Source organism: Humulus lupulus, chromosome 1, assembly GCF_963169125.1.
Source record: "Humulus lupulus chromosome 1, drHumLupu1.1, whole genome shotgun sequence".
NCBI classification, from domain to species: Eukaryota; Viridiplantae; Streptophyta; class Magnoliopsida; order Rosales; family Cannabaceae; genus Humulus; species Humulus lupulus.
In genome coordinates, this window is record NC_084793.1 from 241765141 (window position 1) to 241785578 (window position 20438).

Sequence of the window (20438 nt, forward strand, 5' to 3'; positions counted from 1 at the left end):
TATGATGATTTTTGTAAGTCTGCAGGTATCTCTCATGAGTTTTCAGCTCCCAAAACTCCTCAACAGAATGGAGTTGTAGAAAGAAAAAATCGCACTCTTCAAGAAATGGCTAGAGTGATGCTAAATAGCAAAAAATTGACCAAACGGTTATGGGCAGAAGCAATTAACACTGCTTGCTATATCATAAATCTTGTTTTTCTCCGTCTAGGTACATCTAAATCATCTTATGAAATTTGGAAAGGTAAGAAACCAAGTGTGGCTTACTTTCATGTTTTTGGATGTGTTTGTTACATTTTGAGAGATAGATAAAATCTTGGTAAATTTGATGCTAAGAGTGATGAAGGTGTGTTTATTGGATACTCCACTAACAGTAGGGCTTATCGTGTGTATAACATGAGAACCCAAACTGTAATGGAGTCGGCTAACGTTGTTATTGATGATTCCAGGGATTTTTCTGAGTTTTCTACTTAGGAAGAAATTGATAGGTTTGTTGATGAACCTACTGAAAAACACGAAGAACTTTTTGTCAGTGATACTACTGTTGCAACGTATGGTCCATCTGTTCCAACAAAGCACGAATCTGATGAAACTGATTCTGGATAGACAGAAAAGAAATTTCCAAATATTATTTCGGATGAAGTCCAAAAAGAGCCATCAACCAGAGTTAAATTAAATCATCCAGCAGATTTAATTCTTGGAAATCCAAAATACAGTATGGTCATAAGAAGAAGCCTGTGTCAGTGATACTACCGTTGCAACGTCTGGTCCATCTGTTCCAACAGATCGCGAATCCGATGAAACTGATTCTGAACAGACAGAAAAGAAATTTCCAGATATTATTTTGGATGAAGTCCAAAAGGAACCATCAACCAGAGTTAAGTTAAATCATCCAGCTGATTTAATACTTGGAAATCCAAAAGACAGTATGGTAACACAGAGAAGGTTTAGTAATGTTGTTCAATTTGTTTGTTTCTTATCTCTAATTGAGCCTAAAAATGTGAAAGAAGATTTAACTGATGAAAATTGGATTAAAGATATGCAGGAGGAATTGGAACAATTTTTTAGAAACAAAGTGTGGATCCTTGTCCCAAGACCGCTGCATACCAATATTATTGGCACTAAAAGGATTTTTAAGAATAAATCTGATGAATTTGGTACAATTGTGCGAAATAAAGCAAGATTAGTGGCACAAGGGTACACACAAGTGGAAGGAATAGACATTGATGAAACATTTGCACCTGTTGCAAGACTTGAATCAATTAGATTATTATTGTCTATTGCTTGTTTGATTGGTTTCAGGTTGTTCCAAATGGATGTCAAATCCGCATTTCTCAATGGGATCTTGAATGAAGAGGTATATGTTGAACAACCTAAAGGATTTGCAGATCCCCATCCACCTGATCATGTGTACAAGTTGGAGAAAGCTCTTTACGGTTTGAAACAAGCCCCTCGGGCTTGGTATGAGAGACTCACTTAATTTCTTGTTTCTCATGGATACAAAAGGGGTGGAGTAGATAAAACTTTGTTTATCAAAATATTAAATCTAACATAATCATTGCTCAGATTTATGTTGATGATATTGTGCTTGGATCTACTTCTGACAATGAGGTGCAGGTATTTGTGAAACAAATGAAAGAGGAATTTGAAATGAGCATGGTGGGAGAATTGACTTATTTCTTAGGTTTGCAAGTCAAGCAGTTAGATGAAGGCACATTTGTTTCTCAAAGCAAATATGCTAAGAACCTGGTCAAAAAGTTTGGACTTGAAAGTTCAAAGATTGCCAAAACACCAATGGGAACAACTGTAGAGCTATCCAAAGATGCAAATGGTGTCAAAGTTGATCCTACACTGTATAGGAGCATGATTGGTAGTCTTCTTTATCTCACTGCTAGTCGACCTGATTTAAGTTATAGTGTTGGTGTGTGTGCCAGGTACCAAGGAAATCCCATGGAGTCTTATGTTACAGCTGTCAAAAGAATCATTCGATATGTTCATGGGATTGCTGATTATGGTATTTGGTATTCAAAAGAAACTAACCCTAATCTAGTGTGCTTTAGTGATGCTGATTGGGCAGGTAACACTGATGACAGAAAAAGCACGAGTGGAGGATGTTTCTTCTTGGGAAATAATCTAGTCTCTTGGCACAGCAAGAAACATAATTCTATTTCTCTCTCAACAGCTGAGGCCGAATGCATTACAGCACGAAGTTGTTGTGCACAACTTTTGTGGATGAAGCAAATGTTGATGGATTATGGGTTTGATCTTGACACTTTAACTATTTTTTGTGATAATACAAGTGCAATTAATATTTCAAAAAATCCTGTGCAACATTCCCGTACTAAACATATTGATATTCATCATCATTTCATAAGAGAATTAGTTGAAAATAAAGTTCTTGTCTTGGAATATATTAAAACACATAAACAAATTGCTGATATTTTCACTAAAGCTCTTGATTCGGTTCGCTTTGATTTCCTCCGAAAATCTTTGGGGGTTTGTTCTCTTTAAATTGTCTTGTTATGGTATTATCCGTTTGATCAAATGTGTGTTATTTAAGGTTAAGAAAATTATCAATCAATTTGAAAATTTTGTTGTGTGTCAAGCTGGATAATATGACTTGTGTTTATGAACCTTTGGCTGTATATTCTTGAGAGAAATTTAACCAATTCCTCCTAGGCATATTCGAGTAAATTAATCAATGTTTAATGTTTGAGCTTCCTTTTGTGTAGCATTGTTTCAAGCTCCTGTGAAAGAATAGAGCTACCTACATCAGTGTGTGAAAGCCGTCTTTTGAGTAAGTTGGAGCTTTGTAATTCAGAGTTATGAAGAGGATACGCTACCATAGAAAAGGGCTACCACTGGTGTAGTGTGACAGCGTCTTCATGGGTTACAATTATTTTTAATTTCGAAAAAGACTTATTTGGCATTGGGCAATGTTCCCTTGCATACACTGTCACACACTTATGCTTGAAACAATGCAATAAAAAAAAATTGTACACAGTTTATAAAAATTAAAAAATGTGTGTAACTCTCATACATGTTGATTGATTCACTTAAGAATATGTGCTTGTGACTGAATTGTGGTTTATTTCTCTCGAATATTCTTTCTAATTTTTTGTTTTCACAAGTGTTCTTATCCATGGTATACACTAACACTTATTTTCATTTGCTTGATTTTATTCTTATCAGGATAACTCACATTGATCAAAGCAGATTTTTTTTGGGTTGAGTTTTTATTTTTGTGCATATATAAAAAAAATGACAATAAAAATAATAATAAAAAAAAAATTTGACAAGGAAATTCATGGTGGACCGAATCATTGTGGTAATTATGTGAAATTATGCATTTATTTTGTGTGATTTAATATATTCTTTGTCTCCAAGGAATTTATTTTTGTCATCTTTCTCAATTTGGAATACCATGAGTTGTGTCTTTGTTGTCTTGTACCTTGTTTAGAATTGTTAAAAAAAAGGGGGGGAAAAGGTCAATAAGAAGATCGTGTGGGGTATTTTTTTTTTTGGTTACCTTTTTTGGATTGTCATTTTATATCAATTTCCTTTTATGACATAAAAAAAAGGTGTAAGGTTTTATGTAGATTGTGTGTCTTCAAGATTGTTTCCTTTTCTTGTTTAATTAAAACAATTTTTTAATAAAAAAAAGGAAACCTCTTTTTGCTGTGGGTGTCCAAATTGGGTAAGTGTTGTGTTTAAAAAGCTTGCCATTACCCTTTTTCTTCTCACCCACGATCTCTCCAAGTCACTTCTTCTTCTTCTATTTTTATTCTCTCATTTTTTTTGTAAGTGCTTTCTGTTTTTCAGAGAACAAAAAATGGTGAGAACTCGTGGTGCTTCCTCTAAGAAGACTCCTGCTTCTCAATCCAAGAAGGTGCCCTCTCCATCGCCACCTCCATCTGTGTCAACGGCGGCTCCATCTGTTCCAGCACCTGCCTCATCTGTTGGAAAGACTTGCAAATCCAAGGCGCGCAAGAAGGTATTCTCCCTCTCTCATGAACACCCCATGGTGTTTCCAGATATCTCGGCTGATATTGTCGATGTTGCACCACCATCTGAAGTGGTGGTGCCCTCTCGAGCCAAATACCCTTCTCCTCTTCCGATTGCTTCTTCTCTGGCGGCCAGGGCAAAATCAAAATCTGTTTCATCTTCTTCCAAAGCTGCTGCTGGGTTGCTCAAATTTCCTTTGAAGCCGAGCCAGTCCAAGAAAAATTTTGTAACTCCCAAAGGGAAATTGGGGTTGGACACGTCTTCTTCCCCCTTGACTGCTGCCAAGAAAAGATTGAAGGCTCATCCCCCATCTCTGTCTTCCTCTGAATCTGACCCTGAGGAAGAAAAGTCTAAATCTGAAGCAACCCGTGATACCACCTTATTTGATGAAACGGTTCCTGACAATACAGAATCAGAGGCTGAGTCTGATGAGCTAGAAAAAGAAGACATTGTCCCCTCTAAACAAGAAGCCGAATCTGACTCAGACCCCATTGCAACTCCTTTGTCATCCAAAGCTAAAGGGAAGAGACCTATTTCTGATCCTTCACCTTCTCCAAAATGTTCAAGTGTCAATTTCAAACCTTATTCTTCAACTTTTTGTTATAATGATAATGATCGTGATATGGTTCTCTACGCTCAAAGGAAATTTATCATTGAGAGAAATTATGTCTTTAGCGATCATCGGCCTTATGGTGTGCTAACAATGCTTCAAGATCGAAAATGGACAGGTTCTTTGGTTAAATTTACTGGTTTTGTGGATAGAATAGTCAAGGAATTCTATGCCAATCTTACTAATGAAATTATAGAACCTAAATCTTCTTTGTATACTAAAGTATTTGTTAGGGGCCATTGGTTCTCTTTTTCTCCTAAAGACATTGCCCTTGCTTTGCATCTTCCCCTTGATGTCGAGGATGATGATGATGTTGCCTCTCTTGACAAGGATACGGTTATCACTGAATTGGTAGGAAAAAAAATGGTATGGCCATCTAATACAGTCATCTTAGTCTCTAATCTCACCTACACTTATGCTGCCCTCCATAAGTTTGCCACAACGAATTGGAAGCCCACTTCTCACACCGCCACTATCTCTTTTGATATGGCTTCATTTTTGTACAAGGTGGGGACCGGTCTTGGTATAAATTTGGCTTTGGTTATTCATGATCAAATCATTGGGTTTCGCAAAGGTAATAGGAAAAACTTGAATCTTCCTTTTCCTCAAGTTATTTATAAAGTGTTGAGTATGCAGAAAAAAGATCTCTAACGTGATCAAGAAGACTTGGTGGCTCCCACTACTGCTGCTTCCTACAAGGCCTCTGCTCCTCCTTCTGAAGCCACTGATGTTCCATCAACCAAGAAAGTCAAGCCCCAATCTCTGAAGTTTGCCTCGGAAGACATTTCTCATGCCTCCTCCTTTGTTGCCACAGATTCCGGACTTGTTGCAACAGAAATAGCTGCTGTTCGAGCCTCTGTTGATTCTTTGGCTGCTTGAGTGATGTCAATTGAAGGACTGCAACGTTCTGTGTTGGGGGCTGTTCAATCTCTGTCCAAAGATCCAGTCGTTTAGTTTTATTTTAGTCGTTCTGTGTTGGACTGCAACATTTTGTTTTATGGTTTATTGTTCTTTGGCTTGTTTGAAAGACACAAAGGGGGAGAGTATATACTTTCCAAAACCTGCTATTGTTTGTTGTTTTGTTTAACTCTGGACCTTCTTATTTTGAGGGGGAGTTAAGTCTAGTCTCTTTACATGTTTGTTAGTTATAAGTTAATGCATGTTTTCAGGGGGAGTTCTTTCTCTTTACTTATCACTAACATTTGTGTAGCAGGTTTTTTGAATTAATTTTGTCTATCAAATTGCCAAAGGGGGAGATTGTAAAATTCTTTATTGGCACATTTGACAATATTGACAAAATTAATTAAATGAGTATTTTCGAAAATGGGTAGTTTCCTGTTTTGTTGAAATGTGTCTTTTTATAATCAGATTATTATACATATGTTAATAAAATAAATTTATAATTTCCTATAAAAGAATATCTTTTCTTGAATTGGAAATTATTGGTATTTATTTTATTTTTTGATCTAATTTATTTTATGCAGAAATCGTGTACAGCTTGCAGAGATAAAGTATATATAGTTTCCATATTTAATTAGGGAAACTATTTTAAAAACTGTCCAGGTTCAATGAATCTGTTTGAACGGATTCCCAGTCTGTTTGAACAGATTCTGACTTTCCTGTTTTGGAAGATTTTCCATTTATTGGCTGATTGGTTTTTGATTTGTTTTCCACGACCTAAAGGGGTTCTAAAAAGTATATAATCATCCTTAGGTCGTTGGTTTTTGATCATCTCTCTTGGTGTATTATTTTCCAAATATTTTTCAAGTTTTAGAGAGACTTTTTATTATGTGAAGAACTTGAGTCCAGCAAGTTCTTAGTGGTTTATTACAGTGTACTTCTGTATTGTTTTCTTTGTGTTAATTATGCAGGTTGAACATACTTGGACATTGGTCATCAAGCTTCGAGAGAAGTCTTGTTCGTGAGTCACTTTTCGGGAGGAAAAGTGCAAGTGTTATGATTTGAAGGGAGTTCAAGATATTAGCACTTCAGAAATTTGATTAGGAGTTTAGATTACAACAGTTGCGACAAATTCATGAGGGAGTCTTTATTTGTATAAGTCAATTTGGTTTTGTAATCGTTTAGATATTCTTCTAATAAATTTCATTCTCTGGGCTTGGCCTCGTGGACTAGTAGCAATCTGCAAAGATTGCTGATACCACGTAAAAATTCGTGTGTTCTTTACTTTATGTTCGTTTTTATCTTCTGGTCACAAACTGTTTAAACATATCTGGTTTCTGTTCAAACAGTATTTGTGTCTGTTTAAACATTTCTGTAACAGTTCAACAATTAATTATTTAATTTGAATAATTAAGTTGGTAATCATAAAAAATGGAATTTCACAGGCTATCATCAATTGAGGATTAAGGAAGAGGATATTCCTAAAACCGCTTTTAGAACGTGTTATAAACACTTTGAGTTTTTGGTGATGCCATTTGGATTGACGAATGCGCCTGCAGCATTTATGGACCTTATGAACGGGATCTTTAGACCCTATTTGGATAAGTTTGTGGTTGTTTTTATTGATGAAATTTTGGTGTATTCCAAGAAACCTGAGGGCAGTGCAGAACACTTAACAATTGTAATGCGAACTTTGAGAGATCATCAATTATATGCTAAGAAAGAGAATTGTAACTTCTGGATGACCGAGGTCAAATTCTTAGGGCATGTAATATCCCAAGAAGGCATTACTATGGATCCTGCGAAGATAGTTTCTATCTTGCAGTGGGAAAGACCGAAGGATGTTGCTGAGGTTCGAAGTTTTCTTGGGTTAGTAAGTTACTATTGTCGCTTTGTGGAGAATTTTTCTCAAATTTCTATGCCCTTGACAAAGCTAACAAGAAAGGATTTAAAGTTCGTGTGGGATGACAATTGTAAAGAAGCTTTCAGAGAATTGAAGCAAAGATTGACTACGGTGCCTGTTCTTACTGTGCCAAATAGTGAGGAACCGTATGTGGTATTCACTGATGTTTCTGGTACTGGTTTAGGAGGAGTTCTATGCTTCATGCCAATTGAAGCCACATGAGAAGAACTACCCTATACATGATTTGGAACTTGCATCAGTGATTTTTGCCTTGAAAAATTAGAGATGTTACTTATATGGGGAAAAGTTTGAATTATATTATGATCATAAGATTTTAAAGTATCTCTTTTACTCAAAGAGACTTAAATTTGAAGCAAAGAAGATGGGCCGAGTACATGGAATATTATGATTTCACTTTGCAATATCATCCTAGAAAAACAAATGTGGTCGCTAATGCATTAAGTAGAAAACCTCATGACACTTTGGCTTGTTTGGCTCTTAAGGATTGGAAAAGGATGATCATGGTGGATGATTATGATTTGGAGTACTATGAAGGAAAATAGATTACTCGTGTTTCAAACGTAGTGGTTACACGAGTGCTACTTCAACAAGTTAAGCAATGTGAGTGGCAACATGAGAAGTTGAGACTTATCTGGAATCGAATCCGAAACGGTGAGTAGTTAGATGGATGGACAGTAAATGTCGAATGATTCTTATACCATAACGAAAGATTGGTCGTTGCAAATATCCTTGATCTTAGAGAGTCTGTTATGAACGAGGCTCATAAGTCTAAATTTGTTGTACATCCCGGAAGCCCAAGACTTGAAAAGATAATACAAGTGGGAAGATACCAAGAGAGATGTGGAAGCACAAAGATATATTGCTTAAATTAAAATTTTACGTTATCTATAATTGTATATCCTCGAGCAATTTCTGTATTTAAAACAACGTTTAATAGTGCTATATAACGTTGTAATTAACATATGCTGATAAGGATGGCAACTAAACAAAACTGTCATGATTATCCTCCTCGTTAATTATATGCCATCCCCAATAATGTTCTTCGTGTTCGCATTAGACCGAAAGTACTAAATATATGTACATCATTAATGTATGATATTAAAATAGAGTCTTTTTTTGTCGAAAAGAAAATAGAATTTATTTTCCTTTAAAAAAACCATAATTTATTTAATAATATATCGGTTAAGAATGAGATTTATTCCTGTATATAGTTGGGTTGTAATAATAAGATGTGAACTGTGACTAAACGGTTTCTGCTCCCGGAAGATTTGGCGCCAATATCTCGTTCATCAAACTGAAGCACAAGAAAGAAAAAGAAGAAAAACTTTATTAATTACAATGAAAAGAAACAGATGAACAAAACAAACAATTTTAATTGAATTAGTTGATAACTTAAGCCATATGATCATCAAAAAGTAAAGGCACAAATCTTTACCACCTTTGCCTTAGAAAAAAAAAAAACAAATCCATAGCATATTTCCACACCTGTTGATAAATCAAATAAGGTTTTTTTTTTCTTCTTTCTTTTTCTTTTTTTGAAAAAAAAAATTCAAAAGGGTTTTAATGAATGAATGTATTCCTCAAGTGCATATTCATTATCAATGGCCAAAGCTGATGCCATTGCAGCCACTGCCGCCAGCGGCAGCGTAATGATGCTCACAACTACCTCCCCTTCCTCCCCCACCACCCCTGATGGATCCACTAAGAATGAGAAGAAGAAGAAGGTATGTTTCCCTTTGTTTGTTTTGTTTAATATGATTGTTAATTATATTGGGACAAATTTAAATTTTTATTAAAAAAAAATATGTGGATTTTCATTGGGATTGATTATTTTTCTTTTCTTGTTTTGGATGAATTAAGTCTATAATCCCCAGGTTTTTCGGTTCAAAGAGAAATGAACGAGAAAGTCTAGATGGAGAGGCACTACTGGATGATCTTGGTATTTTTTTCCCTATACACAATTTGAATACGTGTCTATACTATTATTCGTGTTATTCTTTTTGGTACTTTTCTGAGGACACTTTTTTGGTGTTCTTAAAAGCGTGGTCACATAAGGTTGCATTATAAATTTGTAGAATTTTTTATTTCTTCTAGATCTTGACAAAAAAGATTCTATCAAGGAGAAAAGACTTTGTGCTTCAACCTGCCCCTAATTTCATCAAGAGAAGTTGTATTGTGCATGCCTTGTTTTCTGGAATTTTCATGCCTAGTAGTATGGACACAATATTATAATATTTTATAATTTTGTAACATCACCTACAATATATAAATATTATGTATGTTATATAATTAATGGGTCAGTTTTCATATACATGGCCACGTACTAGATATAAAGGTCGATGGATAACAAGTCTTCTCTCCTTATCCCTTCTTGTGTTTTGGTAGTTTACCTAACAGGAATCAATTTTGATTTTTTTCGCCTACATATTTATTATCTGCAAAATTTCAAAGGAGAGAAATTAATTTAAGAAAATGTTCACATATACGTAAATGGTTCAGGCCTAATCATTTGGTAAAAAATGTCAATTTAGCTAGACTTTGGGACTACCAAATATAAAATACAGCACATTGGTATCTATATTGGTGGGATAATTTATTTTAATTTCTTGCTTAATTCCAGAAAGACATGAGAGGAGTTCAGGCAATATCGAAGGCTTAAACTTGTCGTACTTTGAACGGTCTATGGCGCCGCCAACAGGGATGAAAGAATTCCGGTACATAATATAATTTTTTTGCTGAAAAATTCCAATACATATCTATATATATCTATATATATGTATATGTTTTATATATATATATCTGAATAAGTTTTATATATATGTATATGTATTAATTTTATACGTTTAAATGGGGGTTTCAGGATGTTTGTAGCAACCTGGAATGTTGGAGGAAAAACACCAAATAATGGTCTCAACCTTGAAGATTTCTTACAAGTAGAGGGCTCATCAGACATATATGTTTTAGGGTAGTAATATAATAATATACCATTTTTTTTTTAAATATATATAGATTATCACAAGTCAATTTTTTTTTCATTAACATTTTTATTATACATATGCAAGTCATATATAATCAGAAAAATATATTCTAAGTTGCGTTTAACTTTCATTTTAGGTTTCAAGAAATTGTCCCACTAAGTGCCGGAAACGTTCTTGTGATCGAAGACAACGAGCCAGCAGCCAAATGGCTAACCCTTATAAACCAAGCTCTTAATAAACCGAATCACGATTCGGTCTATTCAGACTCAGGGACTAATTTCAACTCCAAAATAGTGTTGAACAACATGAATAATAGGTATTCCAATAAACCTAACACGGCCTCTAGTACCGGTCTTCACTTCTTCCAAAAGCCTTCTCTCAAAGTCCTCAGTAAAAGTTTGAGAGCCCATAGCAGACTTCTCAAGTCTTGCAACTGCCCCGACGATGGGGAGTTTCCAATATCGCCGGAACGACGGCCTCGGAGGCTGAGGAAACGGCTGTTCCTTGACGATCATCATCATCGTGATCGGGATCGTGGTCGTGGTCGTGTGAGTACTAGACTAGACACAGAATTTGCGCCGGGCCTGAGTTATGGAAGCTGCGCCGATGAATTCTATACCGTTGCAGAGATTCCATCTTCTCCTCTCTCATCTTCGCCTGCAAATAAAAGTTATAGACTAATAGAAAGTAAGCAAATGGTAGGGCTTTTCTTATCGGTGTGGGCTCGAAGTGACTTGATCCCACACATTGCCCACCTCAGAGTTTCCTCTGTAGGAAGAGGAATTATGGGTTGCCTCGGAAACAAGGTACGTCATATACCTGCATGTACATATTGATCATATATGTCAAAACCATAATCACACTTTTCAAAAGTTACAAAGTTTGATTCTCGTGCGTCTTTATATATATTTGCAGGGATGTATATCGATAAGCATGTCCTTGCACCAAACAAGTTTTTGCTTCATTTGTAGTCACTTGGCTTCCGGAGAGAAGGAGGGTGATGAGATTAAAAGAAATGCTGATGTGAGCGAGATTCTTAAAAGCACACAGTTCCCCAAGATTTGCAAGAAGCCAAATAACCGTGCCCCTGAAAAAATAATTGATCACGAGTATGCATTTTTGTTTCAGTATTTTAACCTCATTTGATCTATATATATTATCTTTTTTGTTATGACTATTAAATAATAGTACTACCACTGTTGCACTATAAAATAATTGAGCCTGCATGCATATATATATATATATATGTATCATACATGTTATTAATTACTGTTATCTTTTGACAAATTGCAGCCGAATAATTTGGCTTGGAGATTTGAATTATCGTGTGTCTTTGAGCTATGATGAAGCTAGGGTTTTGTTGGAAGATAATGACTGGGATAGACTCTTGGAGAAGGATCAGGTTTGTTTTATTTCTTTTCATAGAGTCTATCAAATTTTATAGTTTCTTTCATTTTGTTTTTAATTACTACCTACCTACAAGTATTTTTTTTATTTTCGGTACATTAATTAGTTGCAATTATATATTCTTTTATATGAGAATGTATAATATAGTTAAAGATCACATAAATTTCAAATAATTTAGAAAGTTGAAATCAAGATTCAAACAGATTGTTGTAAACTTGTTTGTTTCGATATTTATAGGTACTTTTAATATGTTTTTTAAATTTTAATTTTGACATTTTACATTATTTAAAATTTCTTACAAATTTGTGGAAAATCTCCTGTAAGTACATTATATACCGTTGTATAAAAAGAATTACAACTTATTCATATATTGAAATTACCAAAAGTGTATGTATAGTTAATCACTATCTAATAATTTTCCATAAATAAATATATATATATTTATAAAAAAATATCCATTGTTATATAATTCTTCTATACTTGGAAACGTATTTCTTAGAATTAATTGGTGAGGAAATTAACTATATGAGAGTACGGGTTAAATATATCACGTGCTGTCTACCACTTTGCTCTAGGTAGAATTCTCATAGTAAAATCTGTTTTTAAGGAAATAAAATAATTAACAACAATAATAGTAGTAACATATTAGTAGGATTTTTTTTTTTAGCATTGCTATAATTCATCGTCATTTTAGGTGCTCGAAAGTCTAAGACATGGCAAATCTCTATTAGTACAATTTACAAGTGAGTCCCTTATAAGATATAAGATGTTGGACACCATGTATGTTTACCATATCTCAATTTACTTTTTTATACATGAAGATATGGTGGGATCAGGGTAAATTATATTAAACATGCAGGTCAAAAATCTCTATACATTAATTTATAGAAGCAGGCCAAATATCTCTATACATTAATTTATTTTATATGGATAAAGAGAGATAGACATAGACGTGGATATTCTTAGTGGATAAAGTATTGTTATTTGACATTTTAAGATGCACAACACCATATGAGATGATATTTTATGGTTAGTTAGCGATACTTCATAATACTTATTAAATTTAAATGTACGAGACTCGATATTGAATTTGACCAATAACAGTATCTCAGTTTCTTGTAGTGTTGGACATTCTCTTAGCAATTCTCTAGTGGATATTCTTATTGTATTTGTGACCTAATATCTTTTGACAATAACTTCAGCAAAGGTAGGCAGAATGGAAGAAAAATAACCAAACATCAAAGACGCAGGCACGCAATTAAGGGTTTTGTTGTTTTTGTAAAGATGCATGTAAATCAGTGCAATCCAACCCATATGATTATGTCATCTGACACTTTGAGTATGGTCTTATAATTAAGTGGGAATTTTCTAATTATTACTTAAACATTACAGCTGAATACAGAGAGAGAAGCGAGGAGAGTATTCAGTGGGTTCGATGAGGGACGGATTTTCTTTGCCCCAACTTACAAGTACTCTCATAATTCAGATGCTTATGCTGGCGAAACCGTCAAATCCAAGAAGAAACGCAGAACACCTGCTTGGTTCGTACTCTTACATTCATGAACATCCATTATTTTAGAGATAATAATTGATATAATCTCAAATTTATTTCTTACATGTTCATGGTTAACATTAATAAGTTACTTTTTACATTTGCAATGTCGGAGTCGGAGTACACATTATTTGCTCTGTTTTAGACAGAATTTTATTTATAAAATGTCTCCATTTCAATTTGATTTGATTTTTTTTTTCAGGTGTGATAGGATACTATGGCGCGGAAATGGGATAGAGCAACTATCATATATTCGTGGGGAATCAAGATTCTCTGACCATAGACCTGTTTGCGCTGTCTTCTCCGTGGAGGTTGAAGTAAGGAAACAAAGCTCTATAGATTATAACATTAACAGATTCAGGAAGAATAATTACTCTTGTATTGCTCCAAGACTGGATTTTGATGACTGCATACCTCAGAGACACAGCTTCTATGACTAATTAACTAATCACACCGAGATATATACCTCAACCAACTGTACATTAATTTTTCTCTTCTTTTTTTTTTGTTTTTTTATTTAATTTCATTCATGTTCCTTTTCTGGTTGCAATACATTGTAAGTTAATCCTACTATATCTATTTATACAAGGGAAATTAGTGGCAATAATATCTATGTAGTTGGATTTGTTGCACTTAAATGCTTATGTAAAAAATTTGGTGGCAAAAATGCCTACCGTTACCTATTTGGTACAAATGTTAATTCATGGGTCATTAAGCCTAACTAGAAGTTACATGGTGAAACCTGATTGGTCCAATTTCTTTTAATTTTATTTAAATATTATAAAAATTAAAATTCATTTAAAAAACTGATATTAAATTAAATCTAAAAATAAAATTAAAAATAATCGTATTTAGATTTTTTTTAAAAAAAAATTATGCTCTTCTTTGTGCCTTCCCTTCATTCATCTTCTTCTTCCCCTAATCTCAAATACCAGACCTCTTGTTCATCTTCTTCTTCTTCTTCCCCAAACACTACAAGAATTTCATGTATTAGCGGCGGGGGACTCCACCGCTAATAATGGGGACATCCGCCGCTAATACCCCGCGCCCAATTGTTTGTCGCTAATAATCATTATTAGCGGCGGACTGACACACCCGCCGCTAATAATATAATATTAGCAGCGGATATTAGCGGCGGAGCCCACCGCTAATACCTTTGTCAGAGGCATTATTATTAGCCGCGGGGTCCGCCGCTAATATTGTTTTTATAATATTTTTTAAAATTTATTTGAAATAATTAATAAATTAATATTTATTAAATTTAATTATTTTTAAAAATAATTCATAATATAATTTAACAAAAACAAACATTTAATTAATTTAAACATAACTAACATTAAAATTAATATAAATAGTTTTAATATTTATCAACCTAGTAAATATCGCTATTGTCATTAAAAATAAATAAAGTATTAATTCAGTCCAAATACATAAACTAGTAACTAAATAAAATCATTAAGATTAATATTGAAATTGTCCTCATCTTCAACATTTTGGTTTGGCTGTGAGGACGACGGCTGTGGCGGTGAGGGTGACGGTTGTGGCTGTGGTGGTGAAGGAATATAAGGTGGCTGTGATGATCATCCGAGCGTGAGGTCCCCAAACTGATCTCGAGGCTATGGCTGTGACCCGCCCCCAAACTCACCATATCTCACATATGGTTGCTGCGACGAACCGCCAACCTCCCCATATCTAACATTAGGTAGCGGAGGCTTCATCGATCCTCCTTGAAAATCGGTAAAACCGAAATATAGTGGAGGAGACTGCGACGACACATGTGGCGGATACAGTGAGTGAGGCTGGTACAACTGCTGTGGCGGATACTGTGAAGGAGGCTGGTACTGCTGCTATGAAGGAGGCTGGTACTGCTGCTGTGAAGGAGGTTGATACTGCTGTTGTGGCGGTGTATGAAGGTCAGGATTGGCAGTGTTACTCTGAGAAGACGAACCACCTTCGGATTGTGTTGGCAAATACCTCTGCATAAAACTCTCAAACCTTGGGTCATACAGTTTACTGGGATGCTAAGGTACCACAGACTGAAATGTCTCACGAATTGCCTTCATCATCAGAGCCATAGTAGTCATATCTTCATTAGGCGTAGAAGCAGTATTTGCTTGGGACTGACTTTGATCTGTAGAGCTAGAGGATGTCTTTTTTGCCTTCCCTTTCTCCCTATAACCCACTTCTCTTTGGTAGTCAGATCTCTCCTCGGGTACTTTACTTAGTATCTCGTATTGATCGACCGGGGACAAATCAACGCCAGATACATTTAGAGATGCCTTACTCTGCTGTTGACTTTGCCTCTCAAGTTGTGACCTCTAAACCTCTGCCGCCATTTTTTCCTATATAAAGATAACATTATGAACAAAAATTAGAAACATTAGAAACAAGAAAACAATACTATTCACTTACATAATCTTGTTGAGCTGCCTCATTGACAAAAGATTTTGTCGATTTTCTCATATGAGCATCCCTCGAAGTATCAACAACATGCGCATCTGGGTTCTCCTATACAAATGTAAACAAAATGTTTCAGAATGTGTTATTTTATAAAATTAAATTAACATCTTCACTTACATATTGGTGACGCTTAGCTGCCAATGACTTTGTGCCTTGTGTTGTTACATATTTCATTTGTTTTCTGTTTGCTTGATTTTTAGCGGAACGAGCCAAAAATCTTTCGCTCAAAAAAATTTCACAAATATTCTACCAAGCCTCCTTAGTGCAATGGTCAAGTGGCTTAGAGAGGACTTTCTTCAAATCTTCTGGTCCAGCATAATGATTTTTGAAGTGTCTATGTCTATTGTTCTTTCTCTCGCGATATCTTTCGCCCATCTCCTTGTTGACAGTTGCCAGAACTGACTCACGTTGTGGATGACCGTCTATATTATAGTAATACTGCATTAAGAAAAAAAAATTAGATAACTTTGTAAATAATGGAATTAAATAATGAAAAGTACATGATTTGTAATTTTTTTACCCTCATACGATCAAGCACTTGATCCTTAAACTGTTGAGGTACATCAACAAAATCCAAATAATGCCCCAGACACAAAATTGTAACTAGAGTGCCCATCATGCGAATAAAAGCTTGATCCTCCTGCCCAACCACTTTGTTGGTCACAGGATCAAGCTCTAGATCTAATGGTTTCCCAGCTTTTTTCCTTCGTTCTTCAAGAACATTATTACTAGCAAGGCCACGACCTTTTTTTCTCATTGGCGGGGCTTTAAAATTTATTAACAATAATCAGTATTAGTATTGATGTTATATTTATCTAACAATATAATTTCTAAAAATAATTTTGATATGCAATATTTAACCTGACTCGCAAGATGATGGTACCCTAGAAGGATCTGGCGGGTCTTGACCCCCACCATCTCCGCCGTGATAAGTAGCTATATCAGCTGACATTATACTTCAGTTTAAAATTTATTAGTTAGTAATTAGCATTAAAATAGAAGTATATCACATTGAATTCATAATAATAATAATTACAAAAAAACTTTATTATATTTAAAAATATAGTTCTGTTACACAAATAGAAAAAACTAAACAGAGTAATCACTATCATTTCCATCAGTAATCGGATACACATTTTCATTTTCACAAAGCTCAACTAACAATTCATCATCTGCATCTGCAACTTCCTCATGTTCTGACATATCAGCTTCGTCATCACCCTCTTCATCAGCTCCAACATATGCAGCAGGTTGATCATATTGCATAATCAACTCTCCGAGGTCCACAGTCAACACAAAATTTGATGAACTTGTTTCATGTACAACATCAATAACATCATTAACCTCATCAAAATTGTCCTTAATGTCCCAAATCTGTCGATGATTCACATCTTCTACAACTTTCCAATCATGACCTCTAAGTAAATCATCGAGATAGAAAACTTGCTTAGCTTGAGTAGCAAGTATGTACGACTCATCTTTGTACCATTCACCATTGATGTTTATACTAGTGATATTATTTTCAATGACTGTTTTCTTCATTCTTTGATTTGTATTAAACCATTTGCACCGAAATAATGCCATTGAATATGCACCAGTGAAAGAAAGTGTCACTACTTCTTCAAGCGTGCCGTAATAATTAAAACCTTCTGTTCCGGCAACAGACACTCCACTATTCTGTGTGGTGCGCTTTTTGTCTCGATCGTGTGCAATAAATCGAACACCATTGACTATACAACCTTGGTAAAAGGTTGACAAATGATCTGACCCAGATGCTAAAGCTAACAGTTCATCACCATTTTCCAAAGACCCAAGCTTGTGCAAGTCATATATCTAAATACATAAAATGATATTAGATTCACAAAATATATCATTAATAAAATCACTGTTCAAAGTTCAAAGTTCAAAGCTACCTTTTTATGAAACCACGAATGAAATTTTTTCCTATGCAAATGAACATGATCACCATCTGGGTATTTTGTTTAATCTCTTGTAGGTGTTCGCTATTAATTAGAATAGTGTTACGATTCTTGATAACAAAAAACTGATAATAACCACACATGTTCTAATTTATAAGAGAATAAACTTACTCTAAATAAGGCTCAATTTCAGGAGAATTCTCAAGTATGAACCACTCAAGTATTTCACGAGTATTATGATCGAGATGCTTCAAAGTTCCCTTTGTGAGTGGACGATATTGAGATTGGAAAACTGTAAGATTTCGTGGGATATAAGTTGCATCTTCATTTCGATCAAGACGGTTAAATCTTGTTTCAATGTCTTTGAAATACATTGAACAAAAGGTCAAAGCCTCATCTGCGACATAGCCTTCGGCGATCGACCCTTCAGGGCGAGCTTTATTTCCCACATAATTCTTAAATTTTTTCATGTACCTTTCAAAAGGATACATCCACCTCATAAATACCGGGCCACCCAATATTGCTTCTTCTGGCAAATGTAAAACCAAATGAATCATTATGTCAAAAAAAGCTGGAGGAAAAATCAACTGCATCTTGCACAATATCTGAATAAGATCATTTTGTGCTTCCTCCATATCTTTAACATTTAAAGTCCTCGAACATATTTGCCTGAAGAAATTGCACAATTCTGCAATAGTGGTCGATATAGATTTTGGAAGAAACTTGCGAACACCGAGAGAAAGTAATCGTTGCATTATCACATGACAATCATGTGACTTCAACCCAAGAGTATTTGTATCATTCTCGGACACTTTCTTCTTCAAATTTGAACAAAAGCCATCTGGAAATCTAACTCCTTTTATAAACTGACAAAACTGTTGCCTCTGCACCGAAGTTAACACATAAGGAGCATGCGGCTTCATCAGCTTCCCATTCTCATCTTCATAAATCCACAATGATTCTCTCACACCCATCTTTTTCAAATCATGTCTGGCATTAGTGGTGTCCTTAGATTTATCATTGTCTAAGATGGTGCCAAGGAGACTATCACACACATTCTTCTCAACATGCATGACATCTATATTGTGTTTTAATTTGTTTGTACACCAATACTCAAGCTCGTAAAAAATACTTTTTTTCCTCCAATTACCTTCATCTACTCCTCTTTTACGTTTCACACCCCCAAACTGGACATGTTTTCCTGGAACTTGCGCTGCAAGAGCATTAACTTGTTCTAGTATATCCTCACAAGTAAACCGTCTCGGAGGACGTTATCTCTCAACTTCTCCATCGAACTCTTTGTCTCTTCTCATTCGATGAGTACTTGGCAAGAATCTTCTATGACCAACGTAAGATGTCTTACCGATCACTCGGATGGAAGTTGTGTCCTCATTACACGTAGGACAAGCTTTGTATCCCTGGCCACTCCATCCAGACAAACTACTGCGAGCTGGAAAATCGTTCACTGTCCACAAAAGAGCTGCCCGTATCTTGAACATCCTGTTGGTCGTACTATCTCTTGTATCAACTTCGTTAACCCACAGATCCTTCAACTCATCCACCAATGGTCTCAGAAATACATCCATGTCCTTACCGGGTGATTTTGGCCTAGGAATAAGGAGGGCCAACATGAAATAATTGTCTTTCATGCACAACCAAGGTGGCAGATTATAGTTTGCCAACACCACAGGCCACATGCTGTATGCAAGGTTCATGTTGCCAAATGGATTAAATCCATCAGCAGTTAAGCCTAGACGAACATTTCTGGGATCCCTTGAAAAATCAGGATGCTTGGCATCAAAGTCCTTCCACGCATAGCCGTCCACCGGGTGTTGCATCACCCCTTCATCTTTTGATTTCCCAGCGTGATGCCATATCATGTGTTTCGCTGTAATCCTTGAACTATATAATCTTTTCAACTGAGGGGTCAACGGAAAGTAACGCATCACCTTGTGTGGAACTTTTTTTCCTTTCGTCATTTCGGAAGTAATCCATCTACTACTTCCGCATATTGGACATGTCTCTTTAGATGCATGCTCATTGTAAAATAAGCAGCAATCATACTGACACACATGAATGGACTCGTATCCCAACCCTAATTTTTTTCAATCTCTTTTTCGCCTCGTAGTATGATCCGGGGATTTTGTTTTCCTTAGGAAATGCAAGCTTTAACAACTTTAGCAATTCATCAAATATGTTGTTAGGCATCTTCCCTCTAACTTTTAGATGCAATAACTTTGCTAAAAAGTTCAGGGATGAAATCCAATCACATCCAGGATACAAATCCGCTTCAATCTCCTCAAATAACTCGTCATAATACTGACTCCCACCGGGATCCCTTTCTACTTCCTCAATTGTCGGTAAAAGGAAGTCTTCCACAACGTGAATCATCTCATCGTCTTCATTCTCATCAACCACCTCATCAGCAACAATTTCTTCCACCTCACCATGAAAAATCCACTTATCATAAGCTTGATGAAAACCCCTATCGAATACGTGTGCCTAAACCACATCTAAAGATTCAAATCTATTATTATTGCATCTCACACACAAGCACCTAATTCGTCCATCAGAATCTTTATGTTCCGACACCATCCTCAAAAAAGCTTGGAGACCATTCCAATATTCTTGACAACCATAATTTCTCAATGTTGTCCAAGTCTTGTCAATCGCCATCTAAAGTGTT

At 35.3% G+C, this 20438-nt stretch overlaps 3 protein-coding genes across 3 annotated transcripts; all 3 read left to right on the forward strand.

The window, feature by feature from the left end:
* The first annotated feature begins 3829 nt into the window (after window positions 1-3829).
* LOC133831677 (uncharacterized) lies at window positions 3830-5491 on the forward strand. The gene is made up of 2 exons (XM_062262058.1): window positions 3830-5186; window positions 5274-5491. Exons 1-2 carry the CDS (start codon window positions 3830-3832, stop codon window positions 5489-5491), a joined length of 1575 nt encoding a protein of 524 aa, XP_062118042.1.
* A 1549-nt stretch (window positions 5492-7040) lies between these two features.
* Window positions 7041-7637, forward strand: LOC133831683 (uncharacterized mitochondrial protein AtMg00860-like). Its single transcript, XM_062262069.1, has one exon. The coding sequence runs from the start codon at window positions 7041-7043 to the stop codon at window positions 7635-7637; it is 597 nt and encodes a 198-aa protein (XP_062118053.1).
* Window positions 7638-9933: 2296 nt separating this feature from the next.
* Window positions 9934-13980, forward strand: LOC133804717 (type I inositol polyphosphate 5-phosphatase 5). The gene is made up of 7 exons (XM_062242860.1): window positions 9934-10150; window positions 10297-10401; window positions 10551-11220; window positions 11330-11523; window positions 11708-11816; window positions 13214-13362; window positions 13576-13980. Exons 1-7 carry the CDS (start codon window positions 10119-10121, stop codon window positions 13811-13813), a joined length of 1497 nt encoding a protein of 498 aa, XP_062098844.1. The 5' UTR covers window positions 9934-10118; the 3' UTR covers window positions 13814-13980.
* The last annotated feature ends 6458 nt before the right edge of the window (window positions 13981-20438 follow it).